Source organism: Elephantulus edwardii, unplaced genomic scaffold, assembly GCF_000299155.1.
Source record: "Elephantulus edwardii isolate Elephantulus edwardi_28Jun2011 unplaced genomic scaffold, EleEdw1.0 scaffold00010, whole genome shotgun sequence".
Lineage (NCBI taxonomy): Eukaryota > Metazoa > Chordata > Mammalia > Macroscelidea > Macroscelididae > Elephantulus > Elephantulus edwardii.
Window position 1 is genome coordinate 9,129,682 of NW_006399760.1, and position 25,131 is coordinate 9,154,812.

At 36.1% G+C, this 25,131-nt stretch overlaps 1 protein-coding gene across 1 annotated transcript in view; it reads left to right on the forward strand.

Annotated features, from left to right (window-relative positions):
* Positions 1 to 25,131, forward strand: part of KYNU (kynureninase) — a 204,108-nt gene that overhangs the window by 54,099 nt on the left and 124,878 nt on the right. Inside the window, exons 4-7 of the mRNA XM_006880748.1 lie at positions 7,671 to 7,732; positions 11,759 to 11,830; positions 15,690 to 15,764; positions 18,013 to 18,159. Of these exons, the coding sequence (XP_006880810.1) occupies positions 7,671 to 7,732; positions 11,759 to 11,830; positions 15,690 to 15,764; positions 18,013 to 18,159 (356 nt within the window). The remainder of the gene's footprint in view (positions 1 to 7,670; positions 7,733 to 11,758; positions 11,831 to 15,689; positions 15,765 to 18,012; positions 18,160 to 25,131) is intronic.

A 25,131-nucleotide genomic window follows, 5' to 3' on the forward strand; every position in this document is an offset into this window, starting at 1 on the left:
TATTCATGAGAGATATTGGCCTATAGTTTTCTATTTTGGTGCTGTCTTTTCCTGGCTTTGGTATCAAAGATATGTTTGCTTCATAGAATGAATCTGGGAGCGTTCCATCTTCTTCTATTTTCTGAAATAATTTCTAAAAATAAGTAACAGGAGAATAATATTTTGTGTACAAATTAATGATTAGAAAATTATTTTGTTAAAATTTCACTTAAGGCATAAGATAAAACATAAAAAATAATCTGTATAAATTTACACTTAAAGAAGAAAAAGAAATAATTTACGCATAGCTATTGAAAAGAATTTCAATTTCAGATGACAAGAAACACTATTAACCACTTGGCAAAATATGGAATAACATTCCCTTATAATTAATTTCATACTATCAAGATGCTGGAAATAGAATTGCTGAAGAGTGTGATTAGTATTATTGTTATTAAGCCTGCTTTTCCCTGGGTACATAAAATCACAAAGGGTTAGATACATACATTTGCACTGATAAAAATACCATAATGTGAACATAAATTTGCCTTATGAAACTTTTTGTTAATCTTTAGAGGAGCAATAATATCCAGAAGTGTTTCCCATTTATTGACTCCTGTACACTAACAAGTTATAAAGGTGCAAACATTTGCTATTAAAACATGAGTGTAAAGTTAATTCATCCTGCCAGCAAATGGAAAAACGAAACCAATAGTGACTAGTCTAGTCAGTTGAGCTGTTATCCGAAAGTAGGTCCCTTCAAGTGATTCAAATCCAGCAGCTGCTCCCAGAAAGAAAGAAAAGCAATGTCTTCCTTTGCTCTGGCCCATCTTAGAAAGATGCATCAGCTATGAGGCTGTTCTGAGTCCAAGGCAGTAAGTAAATGAGAATAAAATCATTTACTAGACAGGCAGTTATGAGACCAAATTAACCCTCCCATCCCAGGAAAAGAAGTCTAGAATCATGCCATCTTCACTTTGCAGAAAATTTGAAATTAGAAAGATGCGAAGAGTACTTGATAATGAATCACTGCCTCTTACATTCAGTTCGGCAGAAAATATTGACAATACAATGCTTCTAAATATAATCTTGAACAAACTTTTTGTTCTTTTTCTTAAGAGAGATTATTAATTTATCCTCTCTTTTCAATCCGGGGTTTTAAACAAGTCAATTTATCTCTTTGGGCCTCAATTTCACGCTGGAAAAATGAAAAACCTCGGAGTAGATTTCTCATTTGGTTGATGACAGAAATGAAATAATGCAAGTCACTTACTTTCAAACAATTTTATGTCAAGTAATGACATATAAAAAGGGCTCAAAAAAGTTTGCTTGTCAGGCATCAAGATGAGAAGGCCATGTGTTTTTATTTAACTAAGCTTTACCTTTTGATAAAGCCAAATAAAATGATCAATAAATAAGTCAACTAGTAAGAGAACAAGAAAAGAACTCACTGAATGAGAATCTTGGCTCATGTCCACCTCAGCTAAATTGATTAAAATCTGACATTTATTTTAGTAAATTCTATATGATCTTTTAAAGATCTTCTCAAATCTTGAAAAGCTTTCCAGAAACTTATTTAACATGGGGGAAAAAAAGTTAACCCAAACTGCTTACATTTTGATGTTTCCACACTAATTAAGAGACAGCTCTTCACACACACACACAGAGAGAGAGAGAGAGAGAGAGAGAGAGAACAAAGGGAAGTGGCTTGAACCATTTCAGATTGCTTTTGGAGAAAGAAAAGTTTTATTACTATTTCATGGAACTTTGATGGTTTTAAAATATCTTAAAATAACAAAACTGGTTTCAGAAATACAATTTTAATAAAATAAAATGAATTAATTAAGGAATACTTCCTTTGTAATACTCTAAAGATCAGTCTGATTTTTGACACTTTAATGTATTAAGGATCTTAGATACTTGAGTGCCTTTAGGTGATAATTGCAGTAACTATTTCTGCTAGTGTTTTGAAACTTTATTACTAGCATCTCCCCTAAAAACAAGGATATTGGAGACTGACTCTGATTTCAGACAAAGTCCTGAATGGGTGTCTTAGCATTTTATAGAGAAAAAATAACAAGACACAAGAGAGATTGGTTTAAATAATTGCTTCATGTAATTTTAGGGAGCGTGAAAGCCCTTAATCTCTAGGTCATACCACAGCCAGAAGATTCTTATTGGTTCATATCATCGTCCAGTATCCAAAATCTGTAGGTTTAGTGACAGATTTGAAATTCCAGTCTTTGTGTCCCAAGTGAGTCTGGTGGTATAGTCATTATGAACTTGTGTTGATAGCCCAACCAAATACTTCAATTCCAAGAATACTGGGCTAAATTTTAAAGTTTAAGGACATATGTTTAGCAATATTTTTCTCTCATATTACTTTCCATGTTATACTTGCACTAGTTTTAATTCTTAGTATATAATTGCAGCCTTCAGTATGTGTTGCATCTCAATGTCAAGGATACAAAGATTCTTACCACTGGACCCATAGGCAGCATCATGACGGATGGAGGGGAGATTGCAACTGTCAACAGTTTCATTTTGCTTGGATCTGTAATTAACACCGGTGGTACCAGCAGTCAGGAAATCAAGAGACACATTGCACTTGGAAAATCTGCAGTTAGGAACCTCTCAAAGTTATTGAGGAGTAATGATGTCAGTTTGAGGACTAAGGTGATTCAGACCATTGTTTTTCCCATCACTTGCTATGCATCTGAGAACTGGACAGTGAATAAGGATGACAGAAAACAAATTTATACCTTTGAGCTGTGATGTTAGAGAAGGGCACTGAACATCCATGGGTGGCAAAGAGAATAAACAGATACATCTTGGAGAGCATACAGCCAGAGTGCTGTTTTGAGGCAAGAATGATGAGGCTTTGACAAACATACGTTGGGCATGTTGCTAAACGGTGCTATTCCTTGAAGAAGGACATGATACTGATAAGGGTCAAGGGTCGCCAAAGGAGAGGAAGACCCTCAACCAGATGGACAGGCACAGTGACTGCTGCAATGGGCTGTTGCGTGTCAGGAAGCATGAGGATGTCACAGATGGAACAGGGTTCAGATATTTTGTTCATAGAGTCACTATGAGTCATACTTGACTCAATGACACCTCACAACAACAACTAATTCCTTACTGACTTAAGTATTTTTTTGCTCCTCTTTATATATATAAATTATCACATCTTAGACAAATTTAAATTATTTCAACAAAGCATGTTATAATAAAATATTATATTCATCTGCTATGATAGTTATTGATGTGTCATCTTAGCTAGGCTGTGTGCCAGGTGTTTTGCAAACACTTATGGCTGTTATAGATGATTAAAGCCATTCTTACAGATTATCTTTCATAACTTGATTCAGTCAGTCAATCAGCTGAAGGTGTTAAGAGCAAAAGGAAAAGCTTTACTGGAGTATATTCTGCCTCCGGACACTAAGTAGATTTTCTGGTAGAATTCTCTCTCCATCTTTTCTGTTGCTTGACCTATTGATACCAGATACATTGGTGTTGAGTTGGATCTGACTCACAAGTGACCCGCTCCCCCCAGTAGGTTTTTGAGAGACTATAAAGAGCAAAGGAAGAGATTACTCACTTTTCTTTCAAGGAGACAATGATAGATTATAATCTCAAGGGAGAAGACTTGAAATTGGGTAGGAATTTGAAGAGGATATGTACTATGTGTGTAAATTTATCATTGCTTCACCTAGTATAATTCTATATGATTCAACTGAATATCTTTGTATTATGTGAAGAGCTAAGATTTCCTAGAATCCTATAATTTAATTAGAATGTAATGTTTAAGCAAAAATGAGATACCTGAGTTTGTATAAGTCTTTCTCTCTGATTTTTCAATTTCTCTGTTCTTCTTTGGAATAAGTAAATCATGTTTTCTCCTATTTAATTCTCCTCAGTGGTTTTTTTTTAATGATTCTCCACTTTCTATTATTTCTTTCTATTTTAATTTTAGTAAGCTTTGGTAGCTTATCACTAGAGAGTTGTGCTGCCAACCCAAAGTCATGTGGTTCGAGTCCACTAGCTTCTCTGAGAGAAAGATGGACAATTCGCTTTCATTCAGTGCCTCTGAAAACCTGATGAAGGGTCAAGTATGAGTTGGTTTCTACTCTGAAGTACATAACAACAATTTAGTTTTACTTCTTTCCCTTCACACGTGTTTTTGGCCAAATATTTGGAAAGAAATAATTTCATTAAAGGTGCCTATAACACTGCTATGAACATCAGTGTAAAATATCCATTTGTCTCATATTTTCCTTGGGGTATATTCTTAGCACTGGTATAGCTGGGTCATATGGAATTTCCATGTTTATCTTTTTGACTAAATTCTAAACTGCATTCCAGAGTGGTTGTATCATTTTTACAATTCCACTAACAGTGTATGAGAGTTTCAATCTCTCCACATCCCCTCCAACATTTATTGCTTGCTATTCTGTTAAACCTTTTCATTACTACTGAGGTGAGATGGTATCTCATTGTGATTTTGATTTGCATCTCCCATATTGCCAGTAATTTTGAACATTTCTTCATGTGTTTGCTGGCCATCCAAATGTCTTTCTCTGAGCAAAGTCTTTCCATGTCTTTTGCCCATTTTGTAATTGGTTTATCAATCTTTAGCTTCTAAAGGCCCTGTAATATTCTATAAACTTTCATAATGAGACCCTTGTCTGAGTGGTCATTGCTTATTTTTTTCCCAGTCAGTACGTTTTGTTTTCACTCTTTTGGAAAAAGGTTTTGATGCACACAGGGACTTAATCTTCAGAAGATCCCATTCATCAATGTTATCCTCTCCTTTACTCCTAAGTTTCTGAGTTGGTTTTTGTGTATGGTGTGAGATGCAGTTTCTGATTAAGCTTTCTGTAAGTAGAATTCTAGTTTTTCCAGCATTATTTGTCTCACCATTTGATAGGTTTTGTTTCCTTGTCCTTATCATTTGACGATAGCTAGATGAGTTAATTTCTGGTCTTGATGTTCATAGCACTACTATTCACAGTAGCAAGAAAAAGGAAACAGCCCAAATGTCCATCAGCAAATGATTGGGTTGAGAAACTGTGGTACATTTTCATGCCAAATACTGTGCAGAACTCAGAAACAACAATTTCGTAAAATACTATACAACATGGGAGAAGCTAGAATGCATATGTTCAGTGAACTTACTCAGCGTCATAAAGACAAAACTTTCTTAAGACCATTTGTATAAAAACAGAAGGATGCCTAGTTAAATGTTTATCAATGTCCAAAGGGTTAGGGAGGAATGACAGCTTGAGGATGTGGAGGGCAGAAATGATAGGGCCCCAGAGTTTGGTGGGTGGAGGGAGAAGATGAAGGAATTAGGAAAGATCCAGTTGGGACATGAAAAGACAAGGTAATATATCAAAGGGCATAGATCAATGGTGATTAATTTAATAGAACACAATATATGGGAATAACCACATCAAACACAATTTGAGAAAGAATGTGTGAAACACAATGTGTATGCACAAAACACAATATATATGATTTTGTTTGCAAACCAATATGAAATTTTAGAAAAATGCATGTAAACGCCTTATAAAGAATGAAGGAAAACCTCAAGTTCGATCATCTTATATAATGTTTTGTTTTAGAAGTAAGAGCAAAACCTCATACCACAGTGAAAAGAAGCAAACATAGTAAAACTGGTGTTTTTTTTTCTTCCTTACTATGTTTCAGAATGGGAACTCTGGTGGTCTAGTGGTAAGGAATTGGGCTGCCAGCCCAAAGGAACACAGTTCTAATCCACCAGCTGCTCCTTGGGAGAAAGTTGAGAGATCTCCTCTAGTGTGATTTATACCCTCCATAAGCCCATTGGAGAGTCCAGGTCAGGGTCAGCTATGAGTCAATTGCAACATGGCACAATAACAATACATTTTAGAAGGATTTTTATATGTCACTGCACACAGCACCAACTTGTTGCAGTAATTTCCCTATTACTGCCTAAAAAAAACATTTATTTACTCCTAGGAATGTGGAATGAGATTTTTCTCATCCTTATAATTACCAGGGATTTGCCTTTAATATTAAAAATTTATTACCAAATCTAAATTGGAGAAAATTATGTGCCAAATGCAATATTTTCCTTGACTCAAAAGACTAAACTAAAACCCACTCAGAGCTGATCTCCTATTGAGTTTTCAGGGCAATAACTCACTGGAGAGGAGATATTTTTCCTGTTTAGCCACTGGTGAATCCAAACTGCCAAAGAGTCTCCATGATTAGGTTCACAGTGCCACTCTTGGTGGAGGCCACCAGAGCTCCCGTAACTTGCTATTTTTATGTGCAGTCAAGTTGGACCCAACATAGAATTGATCCTCCAGTGTGCTTTCAGAGGTTATAAATCACTCTGGAGAGACTGTCCATCTTTTCCCCACAAAGAAGCTGATGGAATCCAACTGTGTGCATTTGGATTAACAGCACAACTTCTTACCAGTCGGCCACCAGAACTCCCTAAATCAAGAAAGATATATTTCTTACATTAAACGGATCTAATGAAAACCATTTCTAAATTACACACTTATTTCAAATTACCTCCCTTCAATTGAACTTATCATAGAACTATTAATTAAATTTATTTTATTTTTTTGTCTTGTTTTTAAAATGTGACCCTATCAGAACAGAGGAAGGTGGGCAAACTCATTTCATGGGATTTAACTGCTTTTGAAAACCTGCCAGAGAATCAGCAATGGGTTGGTTCTGACCCGAGGCAAACAACAACAAGATCATCAGAACATTTAGTTTCATTGGACACAAAATGTACAATTTGTGTCAAAACTTTTTCTTTTAAATATATAGTACAATCCTCCTTATTTTTCTCTCAGTGATGATGAATAAGCATTATTCTTAGTGAATATATCTAATTGCTTTATGAGACATCAGAGCAAGAAAGGTAGCATTATTGTTGGTTTTATGCTCTTCATCCTTAAGTATGCGATGCATTTTCTGCCTCTGAGTCTGGTTCTAATGGGGAAACACTCATTCATAGAAATTACATCTTACTATAATTATGAGATAGATATCAGATGTTTTCATGTGTGCTTCATCTGACAAAATATATCGATATGAATTATATCTCACTGCGTAAGAATAAACCCCAGAGCTATTTAGGTCTTTGTATTTTGCTTCCTTGCTGTGTTGTCTTTTAAGCTATTATATGTCTCACTGTAATAATAGTGAATTATGTTTAGCAAAGTAGCCTTCTTTTATTAAAGGTGCATTTTAATTTGACATTACAAATAACTGGCTTTAAAAATGTGATTGGCCTTAATGTCTTTTTTAGATCTCTTTTGGAGATATGCTTACTGCAAAAATGTACTGCTTGGGAATTTGGTAAATTAGCTTGCAATAAGATACATCATTTTTAGTTTATCAGAAAAAGAAAATGTTTCAAATTCCTGTTGCGGTTGTTATTTACTAAAAACAAGGAAATAGAATTTTCAGGTAGATATGTTCATGTAAGTTTAGATACCATTTGATAAAGTGGGTCAAGTGTGAAAACTTCTGTTTCTTTGTGATGACACATTAAGCATGACCTTATCTCTGAAAGCATTAAACATAATAAAATGAAGCTTTGCTACCTTCTTTTCCCAGGTACCTTTAATAGAATGTTTTAGAACTAATACAAACATCTAAATTATAAAATGTTTACCTTATAGGAGCCAATGAGAAAGAAATAGTTCTAATGAATGGTTTGACGGTTAATTTACATCTTCTACTGGTAAGTTTCCTTTCCCACTAATGTTTACTAGACATTGATTTGAAAAATCTGATAATTTTTTTCTATCTTTAATTCATGAGCATTTAGTAGTTTATTTATTTTTAAATAAATTTTGGATTTATTTTCATTCTTATCAGAAAGTGTTAGACCATGATATAATGGCTTCTTTATAATCATAAGAGAGTTGACTCATGCAAAGAGCTTTTAAGAATAATAAACAATTCTTATCTCAGAACATAAAGAATAAGAATCATAGTAAGTATAAAAGAAAACTGTTTAGGAATGCACCAAAATTAATGATGTACCAATGCTATCAAAGCATTAACATTTTTAGAGAGGTAACTTTCCAAAATGCTAGAGTTTAATAGAATAGTATCATGGGTGAGTATGTCCCTAGACATTAATTATTTGGAGGTGAGTTAAAAAGGAATAGGAAAATAAAATTAATGTTTTATTCATGTTTAATGAGGGGGAAAGACTTTATACCGTAAACAAGGTACTACGTTGGAAGTATACTCAATAATTATTTATAATTTAACATATCAATTATATCCTTGACTTGACTTACACTATATAGTAATTAGATGTTTGACAGTGTGGACTGCAACAAATTATGGCTAACATCAAGAAGAATGAGAATCTGAGGACTCTCAATTGAGCTCGTGTGAAACTGACATCTAGACCAAGAGGTTCTTCTGCAAAAAAAGCAAGGAAATACTACATAGCTTAAAATTAGGAAAGGTGTGCATTATGGCCTTTCCCTATACATATTTAACCTGTATGCCGAACAAATTATTTGGAAAACTGAACTCTATGAAGAAGAGTATGACACCAAGATTGGAGGGAGACTCATTGATAGTCAACCTTCATTATGTGGATGATAAAATCCTACTTGCTTAAAGTGAGAAAGATGTGGTACACTTGTTGAAGATGGTTAAACAATGCAGCTTCAATATGAATTGCATCTCAACGTCAAGAAAACAAAAATCCTAGCCACTGGACCAATAGGTAACATCATGATAGATGGAGAAAAGATTGAAACTGTCAGCGACTTCATCTTACTTGGATCCAGAATCACTACCAGCAGTCAAGAGATAAGGAGATGTATTACACTGGGCAAGTGTGTAGTCAGGGACCTCTCCAAATTATTGAGGGACAATGATGTTAGGTTGAAGACTAAGGTACCCCTGATTTAGCATAGGGTCTCTTCAGTCACTTATATGAAAGCTGTATTATGAATAAGGATGACAGAAAAAAGAATTGATGCCTTTGAATTATGGTATTGGAGAAGAGTACCAAATATTCCATGGACTGCCAAAAACACAAACAGGTATGTCTCAGAGAAGATTCAGCAAGGATACTCCATGGAGATAAAGTTGATAAAGTTTTGTCTCACATTCTTTGAACATGTTGCTAAGAATGGTTATTCCTTAGAAAGGGTAGAAAGGGGAATCATGCTTGGAGGGTAGGTGAAAGAGAGAAAGACCCTCAACCAAGTGGATTGAAACAATGACTACAACAACAGGATAAAGTTTGTCAGAGATTGTGAGGATGGGACAGGATAGAACAGTGTTCAGCTCTATTGTTCATAGGGTCTCTATGAGTCATACTTTATTTGATTGAAATGAAGAAGTGGTTATTAGTAATGCCTGAAGAAACATACGTGTGGAGTATTTTGAATACAGTACTAACCAGCATACTTTTTAAATTCAGACACTCTGGCATTGACTTCCAGCTAAGTTACTAAATATCTTTGACCTGCACAGAGTTTTTGGCATCTATGTCTTAATTGTCTTCTCTGTAAGAGTGGAGACAATAAAACCTACCCATAAGTCTGCTCAAGAATTAAAAGTGATAATGTGTGAAAATTGTCTTGGCACCTGGTCCATTATGAACACCACATCAACAATGTATTCTTGTTGTGGTTAGGTGCCCTTGGGTCAAGGACAACTCATAGTGACCCTCTGAACAAAAGATATGAACCCTATCTTATCTTGTACCATCCTTACACTTCTTGATAAGCAAGAGCCTGTTGAGGCAGTCACCCTGTCAATCCACCTGGTTGAGGGTCTTCCTCTCCTTCTCTGACCCTCCACCTTCCAAGCAATATCTGTCACTTTACTCTTGTAAACATGTTTCTGGTATTTTCTGCTTTCAGTAAGTGTCCACCTGATTTAAGCAATGGTGTTTAAGAGAAATGTGTTTGTTGCTGCTGTTATGTGCCGTCAAGTCACTTATGACTCATAGCAACCTTATGTACAACAGCCCTAAACGCCTTCTCTGTCCTGTGCCAATCTCACTGTCTCTGACACCCATCCGATTACCCCAGTCACTAAATCAATCCACCTTATATAGGAGATTCCTCTCCTACGCTGTCCCTCCACCCTCCCAAGCATGACGTCCTTCTCCAAGGACTGGTCCCTACTTGCGACATGTCCAAAGTATGTCAGACGATGCCTCAGCATCCTTGCCTCCAAGAAGCAGCCTGATTTACTTGTGTTTTATTGATTATGTAAAATATTTTTACTATGTGTATCATAACAAATTATGGCTAACACTGAGACTACTGGGAAAGATAGAATACTTAATTATGCTCATACAAAACATGTACATAGACCAAGAAGCAGTTGTCTGACTAGAATAAGAGAATACTGAATAGCTTACTGTTAGGAAAGATGTGCATCAATGTAGTATCCTTTCTCCATACCAATTCAATCTGTATGCTAGCCAAATTTTTTGAGAAGCCAGACTATACGAAGAAGTGTTATACTGAAGCTGTGTTATCAGGACTGGAGAAAGACTTATCACCCCATATTATGAAGATGATACAACCTTGGTTGTAGAAAGTGAAGAAGACTTGAAGCACTTACTGCAGAAGATCAAAACTTTCAATATGGGTAAAATTAAAAATCCTCACCACTGAATAAACAGGAAACATCATAATAGATGGAAAAGTCTGTCTTGAAGAAGGCGCATGCAACAGGAGTTTTCCTTTCATGTAAAGATAGCGAGATTTGTCTCAATTTGGGTATATTGTCAGGAGGAACTAATCATTGGAGAGAGCCATTATGATGAGAAAATTAGAGTCAATGAAAAAGAGGAAGATGCTCAATGACACAGTCATTGCTATGAAAAGCTTGAGTAGGACAGAGACCATGAAGATGGCACATGATATTACAAAGTTCAGGTCTGTTGTTCACGGTGTCACTCCAAGTAGTAGACTTGACAGCACCTAACACAACATATTAACATCACTGTATTTAGTAGTATCATTACTCTCATCATCCAGAAACCACCTGAAGAAATTAAAGGGCTCAAATGAACAAAAGTCAATTGTTCCTGGTATCTTTAGAAATGCTAATTGTCTCTTCTTCTGATTACTTTTTATCAGGTGTCTTCAGCTGAAACAAAACTAAAATCCCCCCACAACATTAAAATGTACAAGTGTTATGTAAAGAAACCAAATTAGCTATGAAAAGTAATGTAGACTATACTATAGAATATGGTATACGAACATACCATTTCAGTCACTTCTGGAGCTCTGGTAGCATAGTCACAAGAAGCTGCTCTGCAATCCCTAAGGCATGTGGTTTGAGTCCACCAGCTGATCTGCAGGAGAAGGATGGGCAATCTCCTCCTGTACCATTAACTGCCTCTGAAAACCTGCTGGAGGGTCAGCTATGGGTTGGGTCTGACTCTTTGGTACATAACATTAGAGAAATTATCATTAAATATTTTGTGAAGATAATTTTGCAATGAAATTTCTTTTTGGAAATTATTTTATCTGATTCCCAATCTCTACTGGGTTAGTTTTTCACTGATACAAATAATAAATATTTTCTTCCTCTTTCTCATTCATTATATTGAGCTTAGTTGATGAAGGTACCACTGGCAGGAATTATAGATGTTTAATTAATTAATGCTTGTAAAATGCTAGGGATTATAAAATAAAAGTAAGCAATAAAATGAACAAATTAATAAATTGTGAGTTAATGCTTTTTTTCCAATAAATCTATTTCATTGCAGTTATCATTTTTCAAGCCCACATCAAAACGATATAAAATTCTTCTAGAAGCCAAAGCCTTTCCTTCAGATCATGTAAGGATTTATGTTCTTTCAAATTATATTCTTTCTACCCTTCCTACAAGAGCTTATCATTTGTGTGACTTGAATGTGTATTCACTAACTTTTCCAAGTAAGCTTACAATAAAAGGTTTGTCAAAAGCTTTTGAATTAGGTATGTTTTTTAATAGATTGTAACTTTTTTCCTTATGTTCAAGTAAAACATCTTTGAAGGGAGCAAAGCACTGAATAGGAACACTGATGTATTCGTCTTTTTAAAAGCATTAAGCAAACTGCTGGACTAAATCAAGTGCAGGTATAAATGTTTTATTAATTCTTGTTTGTGTTTTATTTTATAAAATTAAATCAATATAAATTCTGGTGCTTTAACTTTTAGCAACATACAATGGGAATATTTTCTTTGAAAATTTTATATTTCACGTTGTTTTCACCATAGGCTGCAACAATCATTGGTGCTCTAATAGTTTAAAAAGTGTTGTTTAGGCTTACTTATTGATATACATTAAAATAGCACTATTTTATTTTATCAGCAATACAGTTGAGTCCAATTAAAAATGTAATATTTTCAGAGAAGTGAAGTTGGTGGTACATTACACATTTTGTTTTAGAGAAATTTGATTCCTACATTTCACTTTACCACTTGTATATCATGGCATAGATCACATTTTGTATAAGCTTTAAAGCACTTAACTATGCTCAAATCAGTAACTATTACAAGAGTGAATGATAATAAAGGATGATGTTCAAGCTGCACTGAAGCTATTAGCAAAAACAAGGCACCAGAAACTGATGGAATACCAATTGACATGTTTCAATAAACAGACGCAGCTTTGAATGTGATCCATATTTTAAGCCAGAAAATTTGCAAGATAGCTACCTGGCCTACTGACTGGAAAAGCTCCATATTTATCCTCATTCCACAGAAAGGTGATCCAAAAGAATATGGAATAATGGGACAATATCATTAATATTTCATGTGAGCAAATATTATTGAAGATCATTACAAAATGTATGATGACAGAGAACTACTAGAAATTCAAGCTAGCTTTAAAAGAGTCCATGGCACCAGGGAAAAACCGTAGTGAAAAGTAAAGAATACTAGAACAATGTTTTATTAACTATGCAAAGACATTTGATTTTGTGGATCATAACAAATTATGATTATGCTTTATTGATTATGCAAAGGGGTTTGACTGTGTGCACCATAACAAACTGGGGCTCACTCTGAGAAGAATGGGAAACCCAGAATACTTGATTGTGCTAATGCAAAACTTATACTTGAACCAAGAGGCAGTCGTCAGAACAGAGCAAGGAAACACTGCATGGTTCAAAATTTGGGAATGGCGTATGCCAGGGATGGGTCCTGTCTCCATACCTTTTCAACCTGTATGCAGAACAGATCATCCGGGAGGCTGGGCTCTATGAGGAGAAATGCGGCATCAGGATTGGTGGAAGATCTATCAACAATCTGCATTATGCAGATGACGCAAACCTGCTTGCTGAAACTGAGGAGGAGCTTGCTGCAGAGTGTCAAGGACTGCAGCTTTCAATATGGATTGAGGCTCAATGTCAAGAAGACAAAGATTCTCACCACTGGACCAATTGGCAGCATCAGAATGAATGGTGAAGAGATTAAGATGGTTCACAGCTTTAGTCTGCTTGGCTCCACAATCAACACTCTTGGCATCAGCAGCTAGGAAATTAAAAGATGTATTGTGATGGGAAAGTCTGCTGTTAGGGATCTGTCCAAAGTACTGAAGAGCAACAGTGTGTCTCTGGAGACTAAGGTGTGTCTGGTACAGGCCATGGTCTTTGCAATCACATGTAATGCATCAGAGAGCTGAACAATGACCAGAGAGGATAAAAGGAGAATTGATGCTTTTGAGCTTTGGTTTAGAGAAGAGTGTTAAGGGTACCATGGACTGCTAAGAAAACAAACAGATTCATCCTGGAGAGGGTTAAACCGGGCTGCTCCTTGGAGGCAAGGATTCTGAGACCTCATCTGACACACTTTGGTCATGTTGTAAGGAGATACCAGTCCTTGGAGAAGGACATCATGCTTGGTAGGGTGGAGGGCAGGCACAGGAGGGGCAGACCCTCTGGGAGGTGGATTGATTCGGTGACTGGGGCAATTGGGATGAGTGTGTCAGAGACAATGAGATTGGCACAGGACAGAACAGAGTTTAGAGCTGTTGTACGTAGGGTCGCTATGAGTCACAAGCAACTTGATGGCATATAACAACAACAACAATAACAACAACAAACTATGACTGTCATTGAGAAGAGTAGGAATTGCAGAACAATTATGCTAAAATGAAATTTATACCTAGATCAAGTAGCTGTTGTCAGTATCAAGCAAGGGAACACTTTATAGTTTAAAATCTGTAAAGATGTGCATCAGGGTTATATCCTTTCTCCATACTTATTCAGTCTTTATGCTAAGCATATAATTCATGAAGCTGGACTCTATCAATTAGAATGTGGCATTAAGATTGGAGGAACATTCATCAACAACCTGTGTTATGCAGATAACAGAACTTTGCTTGCTAAAAATGAAGAGGATATGAAACTTTAGTTGTAGAAGATCAAGAATTACAATCTTCAGAATAGATTACATTTCAACATTAAGAAAACAAAGGTCTTCACCACAGTTAGCATCATCATATATGGAGAAAGGACTGAAGCTGTCAATAATTTCATCTTCCTTTGATTAACAATAAGTACACTTGATCAAGTAATTTGTTACACTGGGCAAGTCTGTTCTCAGGGACCTCTCCAAAATATTGAAGAGCAATGATGTCAGTACAAAGACCAATATGCCCCAATTCAGGCCATGGTCTTCTCAATCACCTATTACACACGAAATACCTGGACAATTAATAAGGATGGCAGAAGAATGGATGACTTTGGGTTATACTAAATATTCCATGGACCACCAAAAGAACAAACAGATATGTCTTGGAAGGCAAGAATTCTGTCACTGATCCACTCAAAGATGGAGAAGCTTCCTCTTTCCCAGTTGGCACATGCAACTAGGCAAGGTTATTCTCTGGAAAGGATGTCATGTTTGCAAAGACAGAAGATCAGCAAAAGGGAGGAACACCATTTGAGAAAGGGAAAATCCTAATGAGATAGATTTACAAGATGATTTCAGCAGTGGGCTTAAGTTGTGTCAGAAATGATGAAGATGACATAGAATAGGGCAGGGTTCAGGTGAGCTGTTCCTAGAGTCACTACAAATTGTACATGACTTGACAGCACCTAACAGCAACAACCAAAAATAAGCAAAACACAAAAAAAGATCTTGACAACATTTATGAGCCTTCTAATTGACTGTCCATGATGCATTTTCAGTAAAGCTCTTTGTCCCATGTAAATAAATAGGTGCAGTTTCAATTTTTTTAAGTATACAGTTATCTCCACCAGATTGCACAACAATTGCCATTATCCATATCTGAATTTTTCCACAGCCTTAATGGTGCCTTCTAAAATCAACAATTGCTTTTGATTTTTCCTTTTAATATTCTACTTTTCAAATGCCCTGTATTCAAGCATAACAAGTTCATATTGTTCTCTTTGTTATATCTAACTAAAATCTTTGGCTTTGACTTAAATAAGGTGACTTGATAATTTATTCTAAAATCTCTTCTATCTGTGTAGATGACTCTTAAACTTCCATCTGTCTGTAATAACGTTTCCAAGAGTGTTCAGATCTCTTTGTAAATTACATTAAGTGGTTCTTTTATATTCTGATTACTTTACCCTTGGACTTAATATGATAATGTTTGTTACATTATTATTTGTTCTCAAAGTTGTTATTTCAATGTGTTTCTGTGCATTTTATTTGATTAAATATATCGCTTTTCTTTTCCAGTATGCTATTGAGTCACAGCTTCAATTTCATGGACTTAATGTTGAGACGTGCATGCGGATTATAAAGCCAAGAGAGGTATACGAGAAAGAGAAAATAAATATTCATCCTTCTGTTACTTGGTATTGATTTTTGCAGTCAGCTTTCCTCAAAAGTTTATTCATTTTGTTACTTTAATGGAGTTTTCAGGAAACTATAAAATACCGATATTTCTGTTACTATTAAGTAATTTGCTTAAAATAGAGAATGAACTAGAAGTGCTGTTATATTCAATATCCAAGAGACAGCCAAACGTGGCAAGATAACTATTTCATCATTGGGATGAGAAGTGGCAAACTGAAAACTAAAAAAAAAAAAAATCTCAGTCTCATTACCATTGAGTAGATTCATAACTGATACTTCAGTGGGTTTTCAGGAGGCTCTAAATCACATGGGAAGAAATTGTCGATCTTCTTCCTTCAGAGATACAGATGGATTCAAACCAGCCAGAGGCCCTACCTTTAGGTTCACAGGGCAACTCAACTTGCAACTCAGTATTTTCAAGTTCAAATGCTAATAATGCCTGTGTCTACCACTGAAATCACCCTGATGCCCAGTGACTTGTGTTGAACATTCCAGTTGTTGTGAATGATGACTATCATTTCCCTTCCTCTTAATCCAAGTGACAAGCCTTTGTCTTAGTGCATAGACTGGAGTGTACGGCATAGGTATAGTGAAAAACGCTTAAGCTTTTTAGCCTGGCTGTTTTATCTCAGTATCATTCCACACTCAGCACTAACTAAGCATGCACTTTTGAGAAAGTTACTTTATCTCTCTGAGACTCCTTTATATTAAAGCAGGTAACAAAGAATTCATTTAATCAGTCTTGACCATATGATCAAGACTTAAAATACTGTGTACTTCACATTAATAAAGATATAAGACCAAGTGTACAGACTTTGACATATAAACCCTGCAGCTAGTGTAATTTGGCACCAAGAGAATCAGACAGAATAAATTTTAGGTTTCAGATATAGTGCTTTCAGGCTGTTAAACTAATGTTTGAACAATTATTTCTTTCAGCTCAGAATTACTTTGAAGATATTATGCACCTATTCTATTCTCTTTGCCAACATGCAATAAAATAATGGGATAAAAAAAAATCTCGTACTTGTAAAAAAAGTAATCTGTTTCATATGTCATATACAAATTACTAACTTCAAGTATAAATTAATTTAGCTGCTATATATCACAAATGTTAATGCCAGTGAGGTAGTGGAGATTCATGGGTTAATTATAATCCTGGGATGACATTTTAGTATTATTTCTTTTTTGTTGTTCTTGTTGCTGAGATTATATAGGAAAACATACCAATTCACCAGTTTCTCCATGTAAAATTAAGTGTCAAGGATTGCATTGTTTAATTGTGCAGTTGTTCTCACCTTTTTCTGAGTTGTTCCTCTCCTAAACATAATCTCATTACTCCTTTATGTTCCTATCTAATGTTTTTTCCCCCTTGATTAGCTTTGGAATTGCTTTTGTCAATTTGACTCCATATAGACAGTGCCTAAGTGAGTATAGCGGTGAATAGAGACATGAATGTTGAAGGCTATAGTTTTTGAGCTTCATTCATTAGTGCTTTAAGTATTTATGTCCTGCAAATAAAGATGAGTAAGGGACCTCGAGTAGTGGATTGTGTTGCTAACCAAAAAAATGGTACTTCCCTACTTCAAATCCATTGCTCCAGTGAGCAATCTCCTCCCATGAAGACTCACAACCTCTGAAACGCAATGGAAGTTTACTATAAGTCAGAACTGACTTCATAGCAGAAAGATAAAGCTTTGTAATGACTTCCCTGTGAATTCTTGTTTCCACAATTTTATCACCTTCTCTTAATAATGATAATTCTGTGCAAGTACTTCACATTGGCTAAAGTTTTGAATTTTATCACCTTCTCTTAATAATGATAATTCTGTGCAAGTACTTCACATTGGCTAAAGTTTTGAAGATCACTTATCTGGGATAGATGAGTTCTGGTAGCCTCCTGAGTAAGAAATTCTGTGCCAACTCAAAGTACATTGTTTGAATCCACCAGCTGTGCCAATGGCGAAAAATGGGCAATTTTATCCCATTTTATTTATTGCTCCCTGAAAACCCTTTGGAGGACCATCTATAGATTGATTCTGACTCTATAATGTATTAACAACATAATAAATAAAAGACTTTTGGTTTTTTTCTTTTAGTGAGAAAAATATTTGATTAAATTTAGGTTGGAAACATGAAGTGGCAAATACATTATTGTGTGGATGTGGCTAATACCATTAACTTGTGGTTAATTCTACTTTAGGGGGAAGAAACATTGAGAATGGAGGATATCCTTGAAGTAATTGAGAAGGAAGGAGACACAATTGCAGTGATTCTTTTCAGTGGGGTGCATTTCTACACTGGCCAGCTCTTTAATATGCCAGCCATCACAAAAGCTGGGCAAGCAAAGGTAAGTACATTATTCCCGCCTTCTCACCTTGCCTAAGCTCATACTAGAGCCGCCTCTCCTGTCAGCTCTGTGTTTGTTTGCTTGTATGGGAATAAAATTGTTTCTGAAGCTTTGGGTGTTGCAAATGGTGAAGCACTCAACTACTACTCAAAAAGTTACATTTGAATCCATCCAGCCGAGCCTTCAAAGATAGGGCTAGTGATCATTTGAAATTTCCCAGACTTAGAAAGCCTGTGGAATGGTTATAGACTGCACATTTAGGCTTATTATGAATTGGAATTAATAACAACTAACCAACAATAACAAAATAATCTTTGGGGTATGATTACAAGTATACATGTAATAGGAGTAAGTACACGTATACATACACATAGCTTTCATTCTTGATCTTCTTGCTATGTAGGCATCTCTATAAAAATCACTTTTTAGCAATCCTGTGGTCTTACCTCCTTACCTTCTCTCCAGTACTTTGGCTCCAGTCAGCAGGACAGGAGAGCTTCTTGTAGTTATGTCATTGGTTTTTAGCTGCTCAGTTAGCAGAAGGCAAGCAGAAAATAGGATATTACCTACAAGCTAGGACTGTGAGGCTCAGCTTTGGTCTACATTGTTGACAGTTGCCTTCAAGTCAAGTACAACTCATAGTGACCCTTCATATAACAGAGCAGAACCTTGTGCTATCTATCCTATGCAAAAGATCAAGTTTTACATGTTACTTTTAAAGAGGCACTTTGTTCTTTTAGTCTTATCTAATCTATATTAAGAATCTTGAGAAATTATTATGCTGTTTATAATGTGAAATTTTCCCTACACACCACTAAATCACAGTTAAATTATCATTTCAAAATTGTGTCTCTTTTGATAGTGTTTAGAAAAAGTGTTTTTAGTAATTGTTTGCCTAAAGAGAGAAATCAGAGAATCAACTTTCAATAGCGACAATTTGTATTTAAAACCCTTAAACAGTTCTATTTGATTTGGCAATCAAGTTATATATTTAAAAAAGGTGAAAGTCTAATTTTATTCTGAACTTTAATAAGTTATGAGATTAATATATGTGTGAGTTCTGGTTAATATATTCAGTTATTGAAGCTAATGAATGGAACTAATGAAAAGAAATTTAGTACTGTTATCAGCAGTCTCTAGGAATTTCCAACCATGACTTCCAACTGGTTTGATGAATAACTATGAAAGTGGTGCATTACAGAAGATATCAAGATAATGACTTCTTAATTTAGATATTCAATATTAAGCACCAAAATAAAGGGAGGCCTATACAAAAACCATATTTTAAAATGTTACACAAGTAACCAGCAACTCCTGTTCTCCTTAGTATACATACATGTCTCATTACACTTCTTATGAATGAGGCAGAAAGACACAAGACTCCAGGTTTTGGAAAAAAAAAAAACCAAACCTGTCTGAGGAACAAATTCTGGGTAGGCTATCTTAATTGCCATATGATGTCAAGCAAGTTTTTCAATTTTAGGAATTCCTGTTATTGAATAGTGCCAATTTGGAATAGCAGTAAATCACCTCATAAATGTAGGGTGTAAATGAAGAGTATAAAACAGCTTTTGGATTAGCATATATTTTGACCCTAAGTGTAGGTTGTCAGAATCAACTACCATTGATGTCAGGAGGCTGTAAACATCCCAAAAGACTGGCCATCTTTCACCCTCAGAGCTGCTGGTAGATTTAAATCACAAGGGAGGTGTTCCCTTTAGGTTAGCAGCACAACTCCTGATGGGTTATGCCACCAGAGGTCTTTGCATGCTTGTGTGTGTGTGTGTGTGTGTGTGTGTGTGTGTTTCTCTCACCTCACTGTAGTTGAACTGGAAATGACTAATAGTTGACCCCCCAGTAAGTTTTCAGAGGTTGTAAATCACATGGGAGGAGATTGCCTATTATTCTTCTGCGGAGCAGCTGGTGAATTTGAACCACCTGCCTTTGGGTTGGCAGCACATCATAACTCTTTACCCAATGAGGGCACTGGAGTTGCCTATATAAACATATAATGCCCAGTAAAATCTCTCAATTAAGGAAAGGAGGATAGGAATAAGAAGTTACAATTTAAATGCTAACACAAAGTGTTAGATACTATGGGCATAAAAAGGACATGTAGCTGAATTAGATTTATTCATTATCAAAAGTTCTTGAAAATAGTTATGCTCCTGCGAGACAAACTCTTTCATTGTCAACTAAGATTGATGAACATTCCTCTTTAAATGGAGATCTACACAGATCTCCTGGGTGGTCTGTGGAGATAAGGCTGAAGAGAAAGACAGAGAGAAAATTAAAGGCGTCAGTCAAGAAAGTGATAGTGAATTCTAAAAAAAAAAAAAAAGAGGTAGAAGACTCACTCTTAGGACTAGTTGGATAAAAAGACAGAAAGGAAGATTTCAGAAACTAAATACAAGAAGAATTAAATATTAAGATGGAACCTGGGAAGTATTTAAGGACAACATGACCCGTTTTGGAAGTATTGAACCATGTGATGGGAAAACAGAGATGGAGATTACAAATGCATCTTATTTGTAATTGAAAGATTCTGTGTATACTAGGAGAGAGAGCAAATACTGAGTAAATCACTTGATGAATTATTTTGAATGTGTGTCATCATCAATCAAAAGCCTATCTATAATCAACATCTTACATAGTGCAGATGACACAAACTTGCTTGCTAAAGCTGAGGAAGACCTGAAGCACTTGCTACAGAAAGTCAAGGACTGTATTCTTCAATAAGAATTGAAGCTCAGCACCAAGAAGTCTGGGCCAATTTTCAGCAGCATGACAGATGGAGAAGAGACTGAGGTGAACAAATTATAGCTTACTCACCTCCACAATCAACTTTCTTGACGCCAGTAGTCACGAACTCAAAAGACCAATTGCACTTGGAAAATCTGCTGTCAGTGAACCTCTCCAGAGAACTGAAAAGCAATGATGTCAGTCTGGAGACTAAGGCATGCCTTATCCAGGCCATGGTCATCACAATTACTTGCGATGCAGCAGAGAGGTGGACAATGACTAAGGATGACAGAAGATCTGTTGCCTTTGAGTTGCAGTGCTGGAGAGGAGTCTTGAACATTCCATGGACTGCCAAGAAAACAAATAGGTCTGACTGGAGAGGGTGAAACCAAGTTTCTCCTTGGAGGCTAGGATTTTGAAGCTCTATCTCACATACTTTAGGCAAGAGGCCAAGAGGGACAAATCCTTGGAGAAGGACATCATGCTCAGAAGGGTGGAGGAATATCTTAGGAGAGGAAGAACCAGGATGAGATGGATTGATACAGTAACTAAGGCAAAGGGATAGTGTGCCAGAGTCAGTGAGACAGGCTCAGCACAGGGCAGGCTTTAGAGCTGTTGTACATAGGGTTGCTATGAGCCATACATAACAACAACAATCATCACTCTAGTAAAAAATAGATCATTTAAAAATCTTCAGTTATATCCACTCTCTAATATTGTCTACTCTCTGCTACGATTATTCTTTAACAGCATATATTTGTTATCTTTAAATTTTATATTAATGGATTCTTATTTATTTTGTGTTAGGCTTACTTGCTCACACTTAAGTTGTTTAGATTCATGCATGTTGCATCTAGCAATAGTTGTTTAGATTTTTCCTTTCCATTGAAATTTGTATTATCTTTTGTATATTAAAAAATCAAAACTTATTGCTGTCAAATTGGAACCAACTCATAGCTAATCCATTATTCGGTTTCCAAGACTGTTAGTTTCATAGGAAGATATCCGTCTTTTCCTTTCAGAGCTACTAGTGAAAGCTTATGAACTAAGGGTTTTGAGGCTTTTAATTACTGTTTCTAGAAGTTCTATGTCCACCTTCATATCAATATACTCCATACAGATTTGTCTTTTCATTAACAATGGTTTTCTTGTTTCTTGACATCCTTCCGCTGCTCCTTTGACTCAATTCTGATATTTTTATTGTTTTCCCTTTTTTATCAATCATTTGTTAAGCCCAACCTCCCAGCGTCTATTTTTCTTGAATCAGTTACAAGGGTTTTTAACTTTAAGAGAGAAAATCAGTAAAAGGTAACTTAACAATAGAGATTTCTGTTTCTCACCAGTGGACTCCTGAGATGTGTGCAATATCTCAATAGTATTGGACTGACATCTCCAGAATCGATTAGAATTTTCTCAGATTCTTCTCTTCAAGATCCAAATCAAGATAATGCATTTCTATCTAAGGAAAGAAGGAAAAAGAAGTAGTGACACTTCCTTTATATTTTCCATCTAAACTGTAAACTCTCTCCCAGAACAACCCACCAGGCTTCTACTTATGACACATTGCACTCTTTTAGCAATATTTGACACTTATGACCCTATAATAGAGAAATCTGAAGAAGAAGTTGAGCTCCAAAGAAGATTGGGCTTAGCCAATAGACAATATTCTTGGTTTCCCCAAAGACATTTCTAAAGAATTTCACTTTTAAACGATTTCTTCCTTTACTATTCTATATTTCCTTTACATGTTCCCCTTTATTTTTCCCTTCTTTCTTGCTTCTTGTTTATCCATTTTTAAATTTTCTTTTTTACCTAATTTCACAGGACATTTACCAATAATTCATAAAAAGAGGATAATGGGAAGCTCTGGTGGACTAGTGGCAAGAAGCTGAGCTGCAATCCCAAAGGTTCACAGTTCAAATCCACCAGATGTTCAGCAGCAGAAGGAGGGATAATCTCCTCCTGTGCCAGACAGATCCGATTCATCTGTACACAACAAGAAAGGGCGGGGTCGGGTGGGGGGAAAGAGGAAAGTGTGCATGAATGAGAAAATACTAATAGAAAGTCTTAAGAGAATGATTAGATTGCTTAAGCAAAAATATCCCTTCAAGTCAAAATCAGCACATAGCTGAACCTCCATCAGTTTCTGGAGGCTGTAAATTGTGTAGGAGGAGACTACCTACATTTCTCCTACAGAGCCATGGATGGATTCAAACTGTCAGAGAGGTACCACCTTTAAGTTAACAGAACAACCCCCTAGGGGTTAGGGTACCCAGGGTATCTAATATTGAAATATAGAGAGAATAAAATGTAAATCCTAGCTCATCTTGAGGAATGAGCCTTTACTGAATTAACACCACCCTCCCCTAAATTATAGTCTTTCAACTTGTGTTGGGTTTTTTTTGAATAGTAAATACAAAATCATAGATTACACATAACGAAAAAGCTTCAGAAAATCATTTGGGTAGACTAGGCCTTGATGTCTAAACTCTGCCATCTTTAAGTCTATTGTTTCTGAGGATGGCAGAGGCTAAGAGGAGGGCCTTATTTAGTGTTCATAGGTTTACTATGAGTTGTAATCAAATGGATGTGTATTTATAAAGCACCTAATAATACCAAAACCTTGATTATAAAGATGGCGGGATGGTGAAGGAGAGGAAGACTCTCAAAGTGGTGGATTGACACAGTCACTGTGGCAACGGACTTGAATATATCAGAGATTGTGAGGATGACACAGTGTAAGAGTTCAGATCTGTTCGTGTGTTTCTTCTAAGTCTAAATTAAATGGCACCTAATAATAATAACAACAAATATGTTGTTGTTGTTGTTTGATGCTGTCAAGTCATAGACAACTCATAGCGACCCTATGAATGAACGGCCTGAGCACTGTTCGTACGTAAGAGTTTCCAGAGACAAGCCATTTTGGAAGTGGATGCCACTTCTGCTTCCAGTTTAGTAACATAACCTATCAAAAATTAAAGCTTTATAGACATAGAAATAATTATTATACAGGGCCAAAAGTGGCACATGATGTATTTCCCGCCACGCCATTAAAATGCAAGAATGAAGATATATTCTGACACAGAGCAAGAAAATTTTGATGATGAAGTATAGGGATTTCACATTTCTGTTTCTAGAGGGACTGTTGTTAAATTTGCTGTGTACCACTGAGTTGGAAATAGCCCATAGCTGACCCTCCAGTGGGCTTTCAGAGGCAGAAATATCACACGGGATGGTATTGCCCATCTATTTCCTGGAGAGCAGCTGGTGCTCCACTTACTGATTTCAAACCACAAAAATTTGTGTTGGTAGCACAATTCCTTACCACTAAGCCACCGGAGCTTCCTCTGCAGAGACTTTGGCAATTAATCACCATCCTTTGGTTCCAGATGCCTTGGGGGAAGGTCACCAAAGGGACAAGGCAATTAATATATTAATTGAATCTGTAAATAATAACTCCACCAGATTTACTGATTTATTTGTTATTATACACTTACATACTCTCAATTCAGTAATGTTTTACTTGAAGTCTCTGAAACAAGTTTTAAAGAAATTCATGTCAAATTTCTTTCTTGGAAACTAGTTGCAATAAGTAGTATATTATTGTTGTTGTTGTTTACTATAGAGACAAAATTGACCCATAGCTGACCCTCCAGCGAGTTTTCAGAGGTAGTTAATGACAGAGGGGGAGATTGCCCATCCTTCTCCCTAGGAGCAGTCAGTGGCCTTGAATAGCATGCCTTTTGGTTTGTAGTTCAGCTTCTTGTCACTAGGCCACTGGTTGTTGTTGTTGTTGTTATGCGCCATCAAGTCGCTTGCGACTCATAGTGACCCTATGTACAACAGCCCTAAACTCTGCTCTGTCCTGTGCCAATCGCACCGTCTCTGATACACCCATCCAATCCACCTCATAGAGGGCCTTCCCCTCCTGCGCTGTCCCTCCACCCTACCAAGCCTGATGTCCCTCTCCAAGGACTGGTCCCTCCTTACAACATGTCCAAAGGACAGTAGAGCTCCTAAAAGCAGTATACTAGTTATCTTTTTACTTATCACTTAACCAAGTAGATTGATACAGTGACTGCTACAACGGGATCTTGTGTGTCAGGAAGTGGGAGGATGGCTCAGGATAGAGCAGGGTTCAGAACTTTTGTTCATAGGGTCACTATGAGTCAGACTTGACACAACAGCACCTAACAACAACAACAACATGTTACTAAAGGAAACTGTGGT